The 15742-nt window shown below is 37.0% G+C and overlaps 1 protein-coding gene across 13 annotated transcripts in view; it reads left to right on the top strand.

Annotated features, from left to right (window-relative positions):
* Positions 1-15742, top strand: part of UTRN (utrophin) — a 496228-nt gene that overhangs the window by 111108 nt on the left and 369378 nt on the right. For 9 of the 13 annotated variants that reach the window (XM_082474349.1, XM_082474346.1, XM_082474342.1 and 6 more), the window contains 8 exons: positions 791-963; positions 3441-3556; positions 4262-4428; positions 9171-9374; positions 10278-10459; positions 11424-11574; positions 12739-12858; positions 14990-15091. In XM_082474349.1, coding sequence (XP_082330475.1) covers positions 791-963; positions 3441-3556; positions 4262-4428; positions 9171-9374; positions 10278-10459; positions 11424-11574; positions 12739-12858; positions 14990-15091 — 1215 coding nt within the window. The remainder of the gene's footprint in view (positions 1-790; positions 964-3440; positions 3557-4261; positions 4429-9170; positions 9375-10277; positions 10460-11423; positions 11575-12738; positions 12859-14989; positions 15092-15742) is intronic. The other 4 variants (XM_082474354.1, XM_082474343.1, XM_082474344.1 and 1 more) reach the window with 1 other exon arrangement.

Genomic DNA, 15742 nt, shown 5'->3' with positions numbered 1-15742 from the left:
TTTCATCATTTCTTCTACATTTGTTAATTGTCTTTCCACTTATGAGGAAGAGCTTTTCCTTGTCTCCTGTTTCTCTGTATCTATGTATCTATGTATCTATGTATCTATCTATCTATCTATCTATCTATCTATCTATCTATCCATTCATTTATATATCTGTGTGGATTTTTACTTATTTAGTGGATTTTTACTTACTTAATAGGTTCTGATCTTTCACTATTGTTAATTATTTCTCAAGCCCCCTTAAGTTGGCTCTTGTGGGGTTTTTTTGATATGTCCACATCACTCTTTGAACACTTCCTTAAATTATATGTACTAATTTAGAATAATAATATAAAATATTAGTTCTAGATTATAATTGTTATTGCCATCAGGAAATGCGCTTCATTCTTGGATTTTAAAGTCAGCCAAAAGTTCTTACCTTCTTCCACATTTCTGTAGAAAATAAAAATTGAGTTTTCTTCCTATTAAAAGATATTTGTAAAGTATAGTTTTAAAATATTACTTTTTTGTGGCTATGAAAGAAATGTTCAGTGTAGCCAAGTGTAACATAAGTATTGCTAAGATATAGAAAATGCCATAATATGTAAAGGTGAGATTAAAATCACCTCTAAATCGAAATCATTACTGTTAAGATGTATTTATCTTTCCAGTGTTTAAAGGAAAGTTTTGAAATAAAATGAATACCAGTGGCCTGATCCAACGGTTCATGCATATAATATTCCTTATTCAAGGACTGGATTCCAATGACTACTTGAGGTTATTGGCAGCCATGGTTTCTTTTGAACAGGTGAAAGATGTCATGAAGGATATCATGTCAGACCTGCAGCAGACCAACAGTGAGAAGATCCTGCTGAGCTGGGTGCGCCAGTCGACCAGGCCGTACAGCCAGGTCAACGTCCTCAACTTCACCACCAGCTGGACAGATGGGCTTGCCTTTAATGCCGTGCTCCACCGACATAAGTGAGATGTGACTCTTCTTGGATGTGCAGATTTGTACAGATTTGTGCCTCCTCTCTGTCCCTCCCTTACTTACTACTCCCTAAAGGCCCTTCCCACTACCGCCTCTCTCCTCTGTACACGCTCTAAGAAAACATAAAGAATAGAAATATCATGGAAAAAAAACTACCCATCACGTCTTTGTTTCCATAGGACTTAAATGCCACAGTGCAGTGTCCATGGTTTCTTCTACATATTTGTAAGTTAAAAAATGTAAAATAATTCACATAGTTCAATGTGAACTAACTCATTCAGCACTAACCAGTAATATACACAAAGAATTGTGACAGTTTTCAGCCTCCTACTTTAGTTTTATAGGAAAACTCTATAAAACTCCCAATTAAAAATAAATGATTCTTTTTATGAAACTTGTGAACAGATTCTAATTATTTAATAAAAGACCAAAGGACCAAAAAGAGCCACTACTCTTCTGAAGAAGAAGAGACAGGCTGAAGCACTTCCTAAACAGAAACCAAAACTAATTATGAAGCTATATTAATTGAGACTATATAGTACTATAAATAAAACACTAATATAGTAATAGGCTGAAGCATATGAAATTGCCAAATTTGACTGTTTTTTATATAAATGGCAGTTTCATATAGTTCAACCTAATGGAATAAAGAGCTCAGAAATAGCTCCATCCTGATCTACAACTGAGCCGATGTTGCAGATTAATAGATGGTATGGAACAAATGGAAATGAGTGAATTGGATCCCTGCCTCACCATACCCTGAATAAACTCCAGATGCATCAAAGATTTAAATGTGAAAGGCAAAATTTGTTATGTGTTTTATTCTTCTTGTAAATTATTTATTGTCTCAAGTTTTATTTCCTGTATGTTCTTTGCTGATATATGAAAATGCAGTTGACTTTTCTACATCTTATATCTGGAAACTTGTTAAATTCTTACCAAAATTTGTTACTGTAAGTTTTTTTTTTTTTTTTTTGGTAGATGACCATGAATTATAATAGTTTTTTTCCTCCCCTCCCCTCCCCTCCCCTCCCCCCTCCCCTCCCCCCTTTCCCTCCCCTCCCCTCCCCTCCCCCTTTCCCTCCCCTCCCCTCCCCTCCCCCTTTCCCTCCCCTCCCCTCCCCTCCCCTCCCCTCCCTTTCCCTCCTCTCCTCTCCCCTTTCCCCTTCACTTGTGCCTTGTCCTTCAATACAATATCAGTTTGCATTGGTGGTAGTGAGCAGAATGTTTTGTTCTTGGTAACAAAGGGAGTGGTTTTAATGTTTTACCATAAGACTGCTATTTGCTTTAGCTTTTTTTCCATATACCTTTTATCTGGTTAAAAAAAAACCCCACATCCCATCTTCTTCTACTTCTCCTTTATCAGTTTAAGTGGGTTGCCCACTGTTTCTAGTCCGTTAAGAGATGCTATCATAAAACTTGAATTTTAGCTAAAACATTTTTCCATCTGTTACTTAATTGATTTAACAAGTATGTGTGGGGTGCCTTCTATGTGCCGGACACAGGATGTAGAGCAGAGAACAAAACAAGCAAAAATCCCAGTCCTCCTTCTTGGAATTAATGTTCAAATAGAGGGAGGCAGACAGTTTTTTAAAAATGAAAATGTTAGTTGTGGAGCATATAGAAATGGTAAATATTGCTGAAGAAAAATATGTCAGGCAAGAGGGGAGGAGGTACCTGGCATATGGGAGGCCACTGGGTGCAGTGGTGTGAATAAGGGGAATAAGAGGAGGTGGAGTCAGAGAGGGAACTGGGCGGGTGGGGACGAGGGAGGCAAATCCCAGAAGTGTAGGTGGGTCCAAGATGCAAGAGCAGATAGAGCGCAGAGAACATGATCAACTTTTGAGTAAGTCAGAGCAACAATAATGTCCAGTTTGTGGGATTAAAAGAAAATCAAGATAGAAATGAAATACTAGACAGTAGCTCTTTGGAGAGGGGTGGACAGAAATTCTCTCAGGGTCTTTTCTTTAGGAGTATCCTGTGAAGAGATTAGAGCTGGATTTTCTATTCTGCTAAACTTGGTCTTTTAATCGGAGAATTTAGTCCATTAACATTATTGCGATAATTGATGTATTTAAGTTCATTCTTACCGCTTGTTTTGAGCTTTTCATTTTTCTATATCTTCTTTTCTTTCTTGTTTTATACTGGTAGGTTCTTCTTCCCTTTTTTTTTCTTTCACTATTTGGGAAATACACCATTTCTAGTCTTTCAGTGGCTACTCCAGAATTTTAACAGGCATGTTTAACCAATACAATAACCTTAGAATGTTTTACCTGTTGTTTTCATACTTATAGATTACTTTAAAATATTATATATTTGACAAGACTTTGGGATATAAAAGATAAACTTTTAAATTTATATTCACAAATAAAAAAATCTAAAACTGAAATGTATTCGATTATAACAATAACAACTTTGTTTCCACATATTTCATCTTCACTGAATTTTATTTGCATTCTGATTTCAGACCCGATCTCTTCAGCTGGGATAGAGTTGTCAAAATGTCCCCAACTGAGAGACTTGAACATGCCTTCAGCAAGGCTCAAACTTACTTAGGAATTGAAAAGCTGTTAGATCCTGAAGGTATTGTTCAGTGTTTAATTACAACCTTGATTTTGCTTTACAGTTTTGAATACTTGAAAAGCAGTGCTTTTTTGTTCCCCCTTTCTTGAAAGAATTGTGAGAATTGAGGAAGTGTTTTTACTTTTGAAATGTGGTACAAGCCATCTTATTACAGACATGATACTTTTGTGCTTAACAATTTCTAGGATCCTTCAGGAGGAAATTTAATTTAAATGTAATTTAATTTAATTTAATTTAATAGTTAATACGAGCATAAGATTTAAAGTTTTAGGAAAACAGAATTATTAGATAAACAATTTAGTATTTGATTTATTTCATTAAAATGTGTTTTTGTATGAGCTTCTTGTATATGTTATGAAAACTTTAGTTACAAATGTTGCAGGATTGAATTCTAGACTTATTTTCATACTATGAATGAAATCTGTGACATTATCTGAGATGATAGCTTACCTTTGAGCCTTATGGGGGAAGCTTTTAGGGAAGATTTTTAAGAAATGGGATATTGAACAAAAAAAAGTACGTAATCATCTTTACCTTTGACTCATATATTATATGAAATAGAAATTTACTGAGCTATGGTATTGCAAAGATAATATACTAGCATTGTTTATGGGTACTAAGACAGTTATTTTGTATCCAGTATTGAGCAATTCACATACTTTGGACATCTAATTTAAGCTGGTTCTTATTTTCTTCCACTTTTAGATGTTGCTGTTCAGCTTCCTGACAAGAAATCCATAATTATGTATTTAACATCTTTGTTTGAGGTGCTACCTCAGCAAGTCACTATAGATGCCATCCGTGAGGTAGAGACACTTCCAAGGAAATATAAGAAAGAATGTGAAGAAGGAGAAATTAACATTCAGGTACAGGTAAATTTTTATTAATGTGTTTGACTTGCCATATTTGTTTTCTCTTAGGTACTAGATAAAAACACTTTCAGAGCATTTTTTTTCTTGACTGAGAACGTCTTGGTTTCTCAGCATCAGAAGTTCAGTTTATCAGTTGGCATGCTGTCACACATCACATGCATGTAATGGAGAACCATAACTTTACTGATTTTACTTTTTAAGAAGGAAAATATATTATTTCATACAGCAAGGCTAGAGTTAGAGTCTAGGATTGTGATCATGCTTCTGCATAACATGCTTAAGGACCTATGTTTTTCTATCATCTGGTCATCTTTTATCACTCTTGTCCTGTACTGAAGGTGGTTTTTCTCATGTCAGCTTAGTTCTGTTCTAAGTACTAAATTTTTTTGCCATTAAAAAATGGATTTGTACCATTATATTCTCACAAGGGCCATCAAAATGTAAGCTTTTCCCTTTCTTTTAGGAGGAATAATTGATAATATGTTACTTGGTGAGTTTTTCACTTAAGGGCTGACAGTGGTTTTATTCATCAGTATATCAATGAGGATCTTTTTTTTTCAGGAGCTATAAATAGAGTCATGAAATTTTCTTCCTGAATTATCCTGCCTTGAATCAATCCATATTTTACCTTATTCTGTTTTAGTCTAACCAGTTCTCATAATTCATAAAATGAGAGAATCTTAACAGTGGGATGAGACCTTAAAAGTCATTTGGTCTAACATTTATCAACAAAACAATCAAAAGATACACATGGATTTCAAAGTGATAAGAAATACATTTTGGAGAGGCAGAAAGCATGGGCTTTGAAGCTTAAATTCATCCCCGTTACTTCTTGTTTTGGGTTGGTTACTTACCCTCTCATCCTCAGTTTTATTGCAAAATCTGGGTTAAACCACCCACTTTATAAAGTTAATAAGTTTGAAGTATCTAAAATGATGTTAATAAGCACTCAATAAACAGCAGATATTATTATAATTTTTCCTTCTCATTTTGTTTAGGTATTATCATTCATTTTTATTCAACAAGATTTTTTTTCAAATGTTAGTGATAATGATAATGGTCTTGAATTGGCATAGCATTTTTTTTTTCTTCTCCAAGGTTCAAAGGACTTATTATTTCAGGTTTTCTTTGGGTAGTAGGTACCACTTCTTTTATTTTCTCCATTTCAAAAAACTATGATTTACAGAAAAAGAAAAAGCTTAGAGGAAAAGAAGGCAAGAGATAAGGCCAGATTGTGAACCAAGGGCTCTTTTTAGTAGTTTTGAGGATCAAGTGATATTGAGGAAAAGCCCTAATGTTTTATCATTGAATGTTTGCTGAGAAGCATTTGTCTCTAGTAGTGTAGTTATTATGCTGCATTAATGACGCATCCTTTTCAGTGGCTCAGATAATCTTCGGAGTTTGCCTTTTGGTTTTAGAATCATTTCTTCATTGGATCGGGATTCCTTTTGTTAGAAAGATGGAATATTCTACTTCTTATAGTGAAGGCTATTCTCTTTTAAAAAGGAGGGAGATTTCATTTGCCTTTCATGATGTGTAGATAAAATAATCACTTCTGTTTAGGGCTTGGGGTGACATGATAAGAATTGCAGAAGCCATTTGCTGTTTGATTAAGAGCAAGTGTATTGGGACTTCCCTGGTGGCGCAGTGGGTGGGAATCCGCCAGCCAATGCAGGGAACGTGGGTTCGAGCCCTGGTCCGGGAAGATCCCACATGCCGCGGAGCAACTAAGCCCTGTGTGCCACCACTACTACTGAGCCTGCGCTTTGGAGCCCACGAGCCACAACTACTGAGCCCGCATGCCACAACTACTGAAGCCTGTGCGCCTGGGGCCTGTGCTCTGCACCAAGGGAGGCCACCGTAATGAGAAGCCTGTGCACCGCAACTAAAGAAGGCCCGCATGCAGCAACGAAGACCCAACACAGCCAAAAATAAATAAATAAATACATTTATAAAAAGAAAAAGAGCAGGTGTATTAATGTTAACCTCTTCATTAATGCCTTAGAGGTTGAATTAAGTTAACTGGAGAGATAAAACGTGGTCAAGTTGTAATCATCTACTGTTTGACATATCTTGCCATCCTCTACTTTCCTGAGAACACTAATAGCCAGACTTCCTCTGCTCTTCCTACAAACATGTGCTGTAGAGCATTAGGTGGTCAGCAGATAATTCCTGGATTTCTCTTTAGATTAATCTCTCAGTTGAAAGTCTCCTCTTGTATGTGAATGAATACCCTCTGAACACCTGCATTTAGATAACGCCTTCCACTTCCGACCTCATAGATCCTAGTGCCTGTCTGAATGACCTTTGGCTGGTCACTAACTTTCCTAGTTCTCAGATATCCTCATTAGAATATCAAGGTTTGATACTAAATGACCTCCAGGATTATTGTGGCTTTCCAGTTTTGGGGTTTTAGGTCCAGAACTTAACTCATTGTCCCTTCTCTGTCTTTGGCACCATCTCTCTCCTGATCATCCATCATTTCATCTGTGGGCTCACTGATTCATTGTTTTTAACTGCTGCATGTTGTTTACCGGGTCCATTTGGATTCTTCCTCCAGAATATCTTTGGTGTGTGTTTTCTTTCTGTTCCAGCCCTCATACTAATTAAACACCCCATCTCCTCTTGTGGTTTACAAGGCCCAGCCCACCGCCCCAACTCTTCTCAGGCCACGGCACGCCAGTCGTGGTGGACTTCTTCCTCTCCTTCCCCAAGGTTCTTGTACGTGTGGGTTGCTCTCTGTGAAACGCTTCTCCACCCACTGTTTGCATGGCAAGCTTCCCATCTTTCCTCAATTTCAATGGAACTTTTTCAGAGATGACTTCCCTGATTAACCTAATTGAAATCCAACCCTACACACACACACACACACACACACACACTCTCACACACTCTGTTTCTTGCTGTCACAGTATTTTTGTAAATTATGTTAAGAATTTTAAATTGTATCTTAATAGCATTGAGAAAGCAGTGAAAGATTTTAAGCAGGGAAGTCTTATGATGTGATTACGTTTTCCAAACATCATTCTGGCTGCTCTTTGAGAAGTGGGTGGTGGAGGTAGCAGTCTGGGTAGCAGCGGGGAAGCAAAGACACTGGTAGCAGGCTGTTGCAGTGCTGAGGACAAACAGTTGTTGTGAAGATGGAAAGGCCTGGATGGATTTGAGATGAATTTTGAAGGTAGGAATGGCTTATACGTACGTATTAAATGTGGGCGGTAAAAGCTGGAGACCAAGGCTGGCTCCCTGATTTTTAGCTGGAGGGGTTAAGTACATGGAGGAGGCATTTACTGAAATGGGAAGCGTGAAGAGGTTTGGGGGAAAAAAAGTAGGGGTTTAAATACTGACAAAGTTTGATATGCCTATGAGACATTGAAGTGGAGATGTTAAGGAAGTAGGACATAGGAGTTTGGAGTTTGGGGCCAGAAATATAAAGGTAAATGTTTGCAGGATGTAGATGGTTCTTTAAATCCAATGGGAATGGATGAAGCCATGCAGGCAGAGGACATAGAAGGAAAAAGGCTCTGCACTTAATTTTGAGGAGCTTCATAACTTACATGTTGGCAAATGCTGTTGAACTAGGAGGAAAACCAAGATGGTGTTATTGAAGCAGGGAAAGGAGAGCTTCAAGAGAGCGGGGGCTGGTCAGATGTAGGGATTGCCACCGAGAGCTTAAGGAACATAAGGTGACCAGACCTCCGGGTTTGCTTGGAACAGTTGTGGTTTATGTGTGTTGTTCTAGTACTGTTGATTATCAAAAATGTTCTTTTTTTTTGCTAATTACATGGTCATCCTAAAGCTGATGCTAGAAAAGTGGATTTGTCAATGAGAAGATTATTGGTAACACTGGCAAAAGCTTTTCCAGGTGTGTGGTGGGGACCAGTGCCGAATCAGCATGAAAGGGAGCGTTAACAAATGTAGCTGTTAAATACATGAGCATTTCTTGTATTGTTCTCTATACGTTTGTGTATATTTGAGGTAGTACATAAAAACTGTGGATGAGAGGTGATAAAGTGGTGACAGGCTGTGGGCAAATTTTAAAGAATTTTTGCTCTGGAAGGGAACAAATGAATGAGAGAGGTGGTAGGTTTGGTTATATGATTCTAAAGTATATAAGAAAATACTCCACTGCCTAGAAGGAGCTTGGAATAACTTATTCCGCGGGCTCTTCAGAAAAAAAGACCAGCTAGTAAACTAGAGGGCAGCTGCCTCAAAAAAATATCATCAGTACGACAGCCTGTATGTGTGGCTGTCTTTCAGTGTCTAAAATGCAGTTCAGTAAAAGCAATTTAACTAGGGTCAAAGCAGGATTCTAATCTCTGTCTCTTTAAATGACATCCATCCTTCAAGGCCCAGCAGGTTCCAGATCCTCTATGAAACTTTCCTATTTTAGCCCTTGGCGAATGCAAATAGCATTCCTTGTTGGACCCGTGGAATTTATAACTTTGTTAATAGCCTTTTTATTTCTGTTGAGAAGTGATTCATGTGGGTTATTTGTCTCTTCCCAGCTATATTAGAATGTCCCTGAGTGCAGAATCCATGAGTGATGCCGCTTTTGTACGCTTTGCCATCCTAGCATTAATAAATGCGTTCTATTTCATGGCGTGGCTCACCTAGCTCCTGAGAATCAGGTGGATGCCTAAGACACAGTGGTGCCTACCTTAGTTTCTGCATCCAGTGTGTCTTTGTTGAACATCTTCTGGTCTTCACAACGCTTGTGAGTTTTCTTGGCTTTGTTTTTATAGAGCTCAGCGCCAGAGGAGGAGCAAGAGGGTCCCCGAGCTGAAACCCCCAGCACTGTCACCGAGGTTGACATGGATCTGGACAACTATCAGATAGCACTGGAGGAAGTGCTGACCTGGTTGCTTTCTGCCGAGGACACTTTCCAGGAGCAGGATGACATTTCCGATGATGTTGAAGAAGTCAAAGACCAGTTTGCAACCCACGAAGTAAATAATCTATAGCTGATGAGCAGGATATATGTGCCATGGTGCCTGTGCCTTAATCAGGGGCTGTACCCTGATGTTTGTTGTTTACTGAATTCTGCTCTACAGAAAGGTCATGGCATATTTTAAGACTTGTGATATTTAAATAGGGCTTTGTTACAGAATTGGTGTGGGTGATTTAACTGTGCACTGGAATTAGATTTCGGATTTTAATCTTACCGTAATTTGTAGACTTTGTGAAGCCACTGACAAAAATCAGTGCATAGTACTGCTCGTTTCTGAAGTGTACCGTTATAGTTAAACACAAAATGGCTAATGAATACACCAAATCTTTAGATTTGAATGTTCCCCAGGAAGTGATTATTTTTATTTATTGGATGATTAAGAAAACTCATATCCACTATTCCTGTGTAATTTTATATATTGAAAATTTCCTACCATTTCAGGGATATATTGCAGTGTAGTGATTGGATTATGTGAAGAATTCTTTTGATTAAGTAGTTTCTTGGTGTTGATATATTAATTGGCAGGTCTGATTTGCTGTTTTGGTTTGAAAATAATAGAAATGGTCATTTTCTTTAAGCACTTTCTCTTGGGTGAGCGTGGTGCTTTATTTATTATATCTTCTCATAATTCCATGTTCACGACCTAACAGCAGCATAATCAGCATTTACTTAAAAATAGCTGGTGTTATCACATGTAACGTCCTCTTTGATCTATTCTTTTTCCTTCAGGCAGCTGCTGATTCCCTATAATCAGAGCTTAAAAAATTGGATCAAAGTCTTATTTATTTGCACTCTACATGGTTACTTTTTCTCACAGCATTCATATTTAGACACTAACAATTTATTAAGATTTTTCTTCTTCACTGAGCAGCCCACAAATCATAATGATGTACCTTCTCAGGCTTTTATGATGGAGCTGACGGCGCACCAGAGCAGTGTTGGCAATGTCCTGCAGGCAGGAAACCAGCTGATAACACAAGGAACTCTGTCAGATGAAGAGGAGTTTGAGATTCAGGAACAAATGACCCTGCTGAATGCCAGATGGGAGGCACTAAGGGTGGCAAGTATGGACAGACAGTCCCGGTAAGTGGAAGCTCAGAAAGGAACACTATTCCGTAGACTGCGTTGCCCAGTTTAGCACAAGTAAAAGTCTTCATGTCTGTGAGAACAAGATAACCAGAGAACTTGCCTTGTAAAATTTTGACTCTTTTCTTTATGTAGTGTTGCTGGAATTTTGTATGATCTTTATGTCCCCTTTGATATGTTAACCAAATGCAAAGGTAAAAGTTGCAATACAGAAATTAGCAAAGACATTTAATATGGACTTTGCAGTATTAAAATTGGCTAACCATTAATTCTCATATGAAGACAGGACTATGTTATATTTATCCCCAATTCTATTTTGTAACTTTTTTTTTAAACATCTTTATTGGAGTATAATTGCTTTACAATGGTGTGTTAGTTTCTGCTTTATAGCAAAGTGAATCAGCTATACGTGTACATGTATCCCCATATCCTCTCCCTCTTGCATCTCCCTCCCACCCTCCCTTTCCCAGCCCTCTAGGTGGTCACAAAGCACCAAGCTGATCTCCCTGTGCTATGCGGCTGCTTCCCACTAGCTATCTATTTTACATTTGGTAGTGTATATAAGTCCATGCCACTCTCTCACTTCGTCCCATGTAACATTTTTTTAAGTATTTTTTTCCCCATGGTTCATTTTGTTTCGTGTATTGTGTGTTAAGGAGCAAACTGCATTCCATGGCAATTTCCACCTATTTAATAGGCAGGAATTCCTGATTGAAGAAACAATGATTCTGATACAAATAGAGGGTGCTGTTATTTGCATTCTTTGACTGCATTTAATTGACTCCATTTAGGAAATAATTTTTTTTTTTTTTGGCTGGTTTCTGTATTTAAAGACCAAATGCTACTTTAAATGGTTAGACAAGAATGTGTTCCCTGCCCCATTTCTTTGCTGCCTGGAGTATGTATTTGCTGTTGCAAAGGGAAGAAGGAGTGGGAATAATGCTGTGTTCCCCTCGGACAGGCTGCACGATGTGCTCATGGAACTGCAGAGGAAGCAGCTACAGCAGCTCTCCGCCTGGTTAACACTCACAGAAGAACGCATTCAGAAGATGGAAACTTGCCCCCTAGATGATGACTTAAAATCCCTACAAAAGCTGTTAGAAGATCATAAAGTAAATCTGGCTCATATTTCTTTTATACCTTATCAAATATGAAAAAGCAGCACTCAGCATTCTCAGGAGCCGATGGCTTCTATCATTAGTGCAGAGATGGGACACTTCTTCAGTGTGCTCTTTTATTCAGCAGCTTGTAGGGTAGAGTGCATGGGAATGTGACTTTTCTGAGCCAGGGATGAAAGCACAGGTAAAATTTTATGTGGGTATGTGTAGTTTTCTTCTGAAAGTACATAGTGTTCATAAGATTTTCAGGGCTTTTTTTTTTTTGGACCTATGAGTGGTTAAGAACCCTAGGGTGTTGCATGAATGCAGTGTGTGGGGAAATAAGGAAACCCTCAGATTGATCTGTACCTAATCCTTTCAGGAAGGCTATTGCTTCTTCTGCTAGGTAAAGATTCAAAATTTGGTGGGAGATTTAATTTGGTCACAAATGTAAGATAACTTTTCATAGTCAAGGAAAGGTAGAGTAAAATAGCCTCTCTGCGAAATGAAGACTTTTATTTTTCAATGAAATATCTAGATAACTGAAATAAAGCTTTAGGGATAGATTAAACACAAAAACTCAAGGCATCTGATGACACTATTGGTAGTATTTGAATAAATTACCTATATACGTATGTGTTGTGACCTACAATGCTCTTCCCATGGAAGAAGTGGGAAGAGAAATTGTCTGTATACCCCTAATTGCTTTCCTGGGTAACAAATCAGAACAGCTTCTGACTATCAAATAGCATTTGACTTATCTGTCACTTTATACCATGTTGCACTAGATAAAATGATCTCTGACTATGTGTATTTAAGTTTGGGACTTTATTGACTTAATGATTCTCTATTCTTAATTCCTACTATAGGCGCTCAACTTGTTTATGGGACACCTTTTTTCTTTTTCTTTTGGCCAAAACTTGGAATAAAAATAATAAAAGTGATGACATCCCATTTGCAATCTGTTATGACATTGCATTTTCAAACTGCTTTGGTTCATAATGAAATGTAAAGATGTATAATGGGTTTGTTTCATTAGTAGAACACTTAGGCTAATGATTGGAGATTTAAACACCATGCCTCATTAAGTGTCCTTAATTACTATTGACAACTGAGTGGATTTTAAATAGATAAATGGGAAAGAGTAGACATAATGGTTTATCTTAATTTTTTCTCTAGAGTTTGCAAAATGATCTTGAGGCTGAACAGGTGAAGGTAAATTCCCTAACTCACATGGTGGTGATTGTTGATGAAAACAGTGGCGAGAGTGCTACAGCTATTCTGGAAGATCAGTTACAGGTAAGGACCCTGTAAAGTAGGATCGTCCCAAGGGACCTGTGGTCTGAGCCCCAGTTGCACATTGCCCCTCTTCTTCCTGTTCGGTCTCACTGTTTATTTAGAATCGTAGAACAATCTTCTTTAGGTTGTACTTCCCAGTTGGGATTCCACAGCATGGGGGTTTACAGGAGAACCTAGGTATCATTCCTTTACTTCAGCCCTTAGGGAATGGTTGGGGCTGCTTGTGGTCCACAGCTTCCTTGGGCATATGAATAAGATGTGGAAGCGTAAGAACTGATCTCAACAAGTGGTCCACAGACTTCTTGCTCAGAATCACTTGACGAATTTGTTAAGGTGCATATTTCTGGGCTCTACGCAGACCTAAGTCCCTGGGAGTGGGCCCAGTGAATATGTAAAAAAAATGTAAAGTTTGAGAATTTCAGCCGTGTGGGATTTAATATCCCAGTTTCTTTGGTAGATCAATGTGTGAATGTCAACACCAGTTTTGGGAACCTTGCTTCTTTTTGCTCAGTGACTATAGTGTATCTTTATAAGTCTTTATAAAGAGAGTATTTGGTTGACAGTTAACCCTTGACAACTTGGGGTTAGGGGCACTGACCTCTCAAGTGGTTGAAAATCCAAGTATAACTTTTTACTTCCCCAAAACTTAACTACCAATAGCCTATTGTTGACTGGAGGCGTTACTGGTAAACAGTCCATTAGGACATATTGGGTTGGCCAAAAAGTTCGTTCAGGTTTAAGGAAAAGTAGAAGACACACTTTTCATTTTCACCAAGAACTTTATTGAACAACGTATTTATTAACCGAACGAACTTTTCGGCCAACCCAATATTGTGTGTTATATGCATATCTACAGATATTTTATGCATTCATGAATACCTAACTTTTTCTTAATTTTTTCAGTATCCCTAGGTTATGTGCTTCGTCTTTATTTCAAATTGTCACAAATCTCCAAAATTTTTTCCAATGTATTTATTGAAAAAAATCCAAGTATGAGTGGACCCGCAGCTCAAACCCCTGTTGTTCAAGGGTATTTTACTTAAACAATACTTGGATTATCTGATATAATGTTGCCAGTTGATGATTTTCAGTAACTTTCAGACTATATGAAATTTTTTCTTTTGTATCATTTAAAATTAGCCAGTGATTTTGAGCCTTTGGTGCAGTAGTATTTAGTTATTACAGTAATCTGAGAGGCAGGCATTCATGTCTTGCCTATTTAATAGTGAGGAAATTCAAAGGGTTAAGTAGGCAATAGGTTTTCATGCTGAAACAACAGACCTGTCTTCTGACTCTGCGTTCTCTACCCTTTGAGCTATGCAAAGCTTACTCTGGTATTAAATATTGAAATAAGATAATATTAATTAAATAATTATTGCTCCCAAGCAAGTAATGAAGAAATAAAATTTAAAATTTGTTAATCATTATTTATAAAGCGGTAATAAAATAATTTTGGGGGAAGTCATCATGAAGAATGATTTTTTTTAATTAATCAAATTTATTTATTTAGTTTTGCTAATACTTGTAATATTCTGTTGCTAAGTTTTGTGGAATTTTCTATGGATCATGCAATGTAAACAGAACAAATGAATTAAGTATTTTTTTCACAGAAATTCTCTCATTCAAAACATAGTTTTTATAAATTAAAAATTTTTTTTCATAATTTTGGTACTACAGATGAAAATTGTCTTGACATGTAAAAGATGGTTAAGAAACAATTGACGCACTGAATTTTGTCTTAAAGATAATTATAGCCTGAAAAAAATGGAAGCACCGAAAATAAATGTTTGCTTTATTTTGAAGGTATATGTGAAACTGTCAAATTCTCATATAAAAACCACAATAAAATGGAAAAGAGCAGGAATTTGGGGTCAAAAGTTACAGGATGGCGTTCTAGTTGTGCCACTTTCTAGCTATGTAGTGTGAAATAATTAAATTCTATGGAAATTAGTTTTTCTCATCCATAAATTTATAGGATTCATCTGTATTATTTAAAGCAACTTTCATAAAAATATTTTTCATAAATTGCTACTCTGTAATAGAGAACGATGGATGCCAAGAATTTCTTTAAGGATTGTGTTAATTATCTCTTAAGGCTTTGTTGACAAAGGATGGTTTCTTCCTTTTCTAGAAACTCGGTGAACGTTGGACAGCCGTCTGCCGATGGACTGAAGAACGTTGGAACAGGTTACAGGAAATCAACATTCTGTGGCAGGAATTACTGGAAGAACAGGTATGAAGCTGTTATCCATAATGGGCAAAATAAGTGGTGAAAAATAAACCCATCGTTAATTATGGCATTAGAATAAAGTCTTGTTTATTTTTCCTCAAAAGGAAAATTTACAAATAATTATTTATTATGTTAAAAGTCAGCTTTGTGTCCATTTTATCATGCAGTTTATTCATAGAGATTGCATTATATATTAGCTCCATTGTAATAATAATTTGACTTTGTTCATTACTGAGAATGTTAGTATTTAGATATGCTACTTTTAGGATTTGCATGACATAATTTTTACTGCATTTGTGTTGGGTAATGTATTTGAACTTGTATCCATACAGCCTAGCATATGGTTTGTGCTCAGTACATAATGGTAAATGAATCCATTCAATACTTTGTGAACTTTAAACCACAAGAATTTTTTGTGATTTTTAATCAGGATAACTACTGAAATTAATAAGAAAATATTATTTAGTAACACCATTGATTGAACACTTAGTTAATTTTTTTTTCACTAAGGATTAACATAGAAAATTCACCTTTGGTGTAAAGCTGCCACTTTAAGTTTTCAGTCTGAGTGGTGGCCCTTTGCCCATCTTCATCCTTCCAGAAAAGCAACCGTCAAAACAGAATACAAATAAGCAAGACTTTTCTTCAAAATGC

Source organism: Balaenoptera physalus (assembly GCF_965194825.1).
Source record: "Balaenoptera physalus genome assembly, chromosome: 9".
Classification (NCBI taxonomy): Eukaryota; Metazoa; Chordata; class Mammalia; order Artiodactyla; family Balaenopteridae; genus Balaenoptera; species Balaenoptera physalus.
The sequence above is the reverse complement of the archived record's forward strand: the minus strand, read 5'-3'. Positions and strand labels throughout refer to the sequence as shown.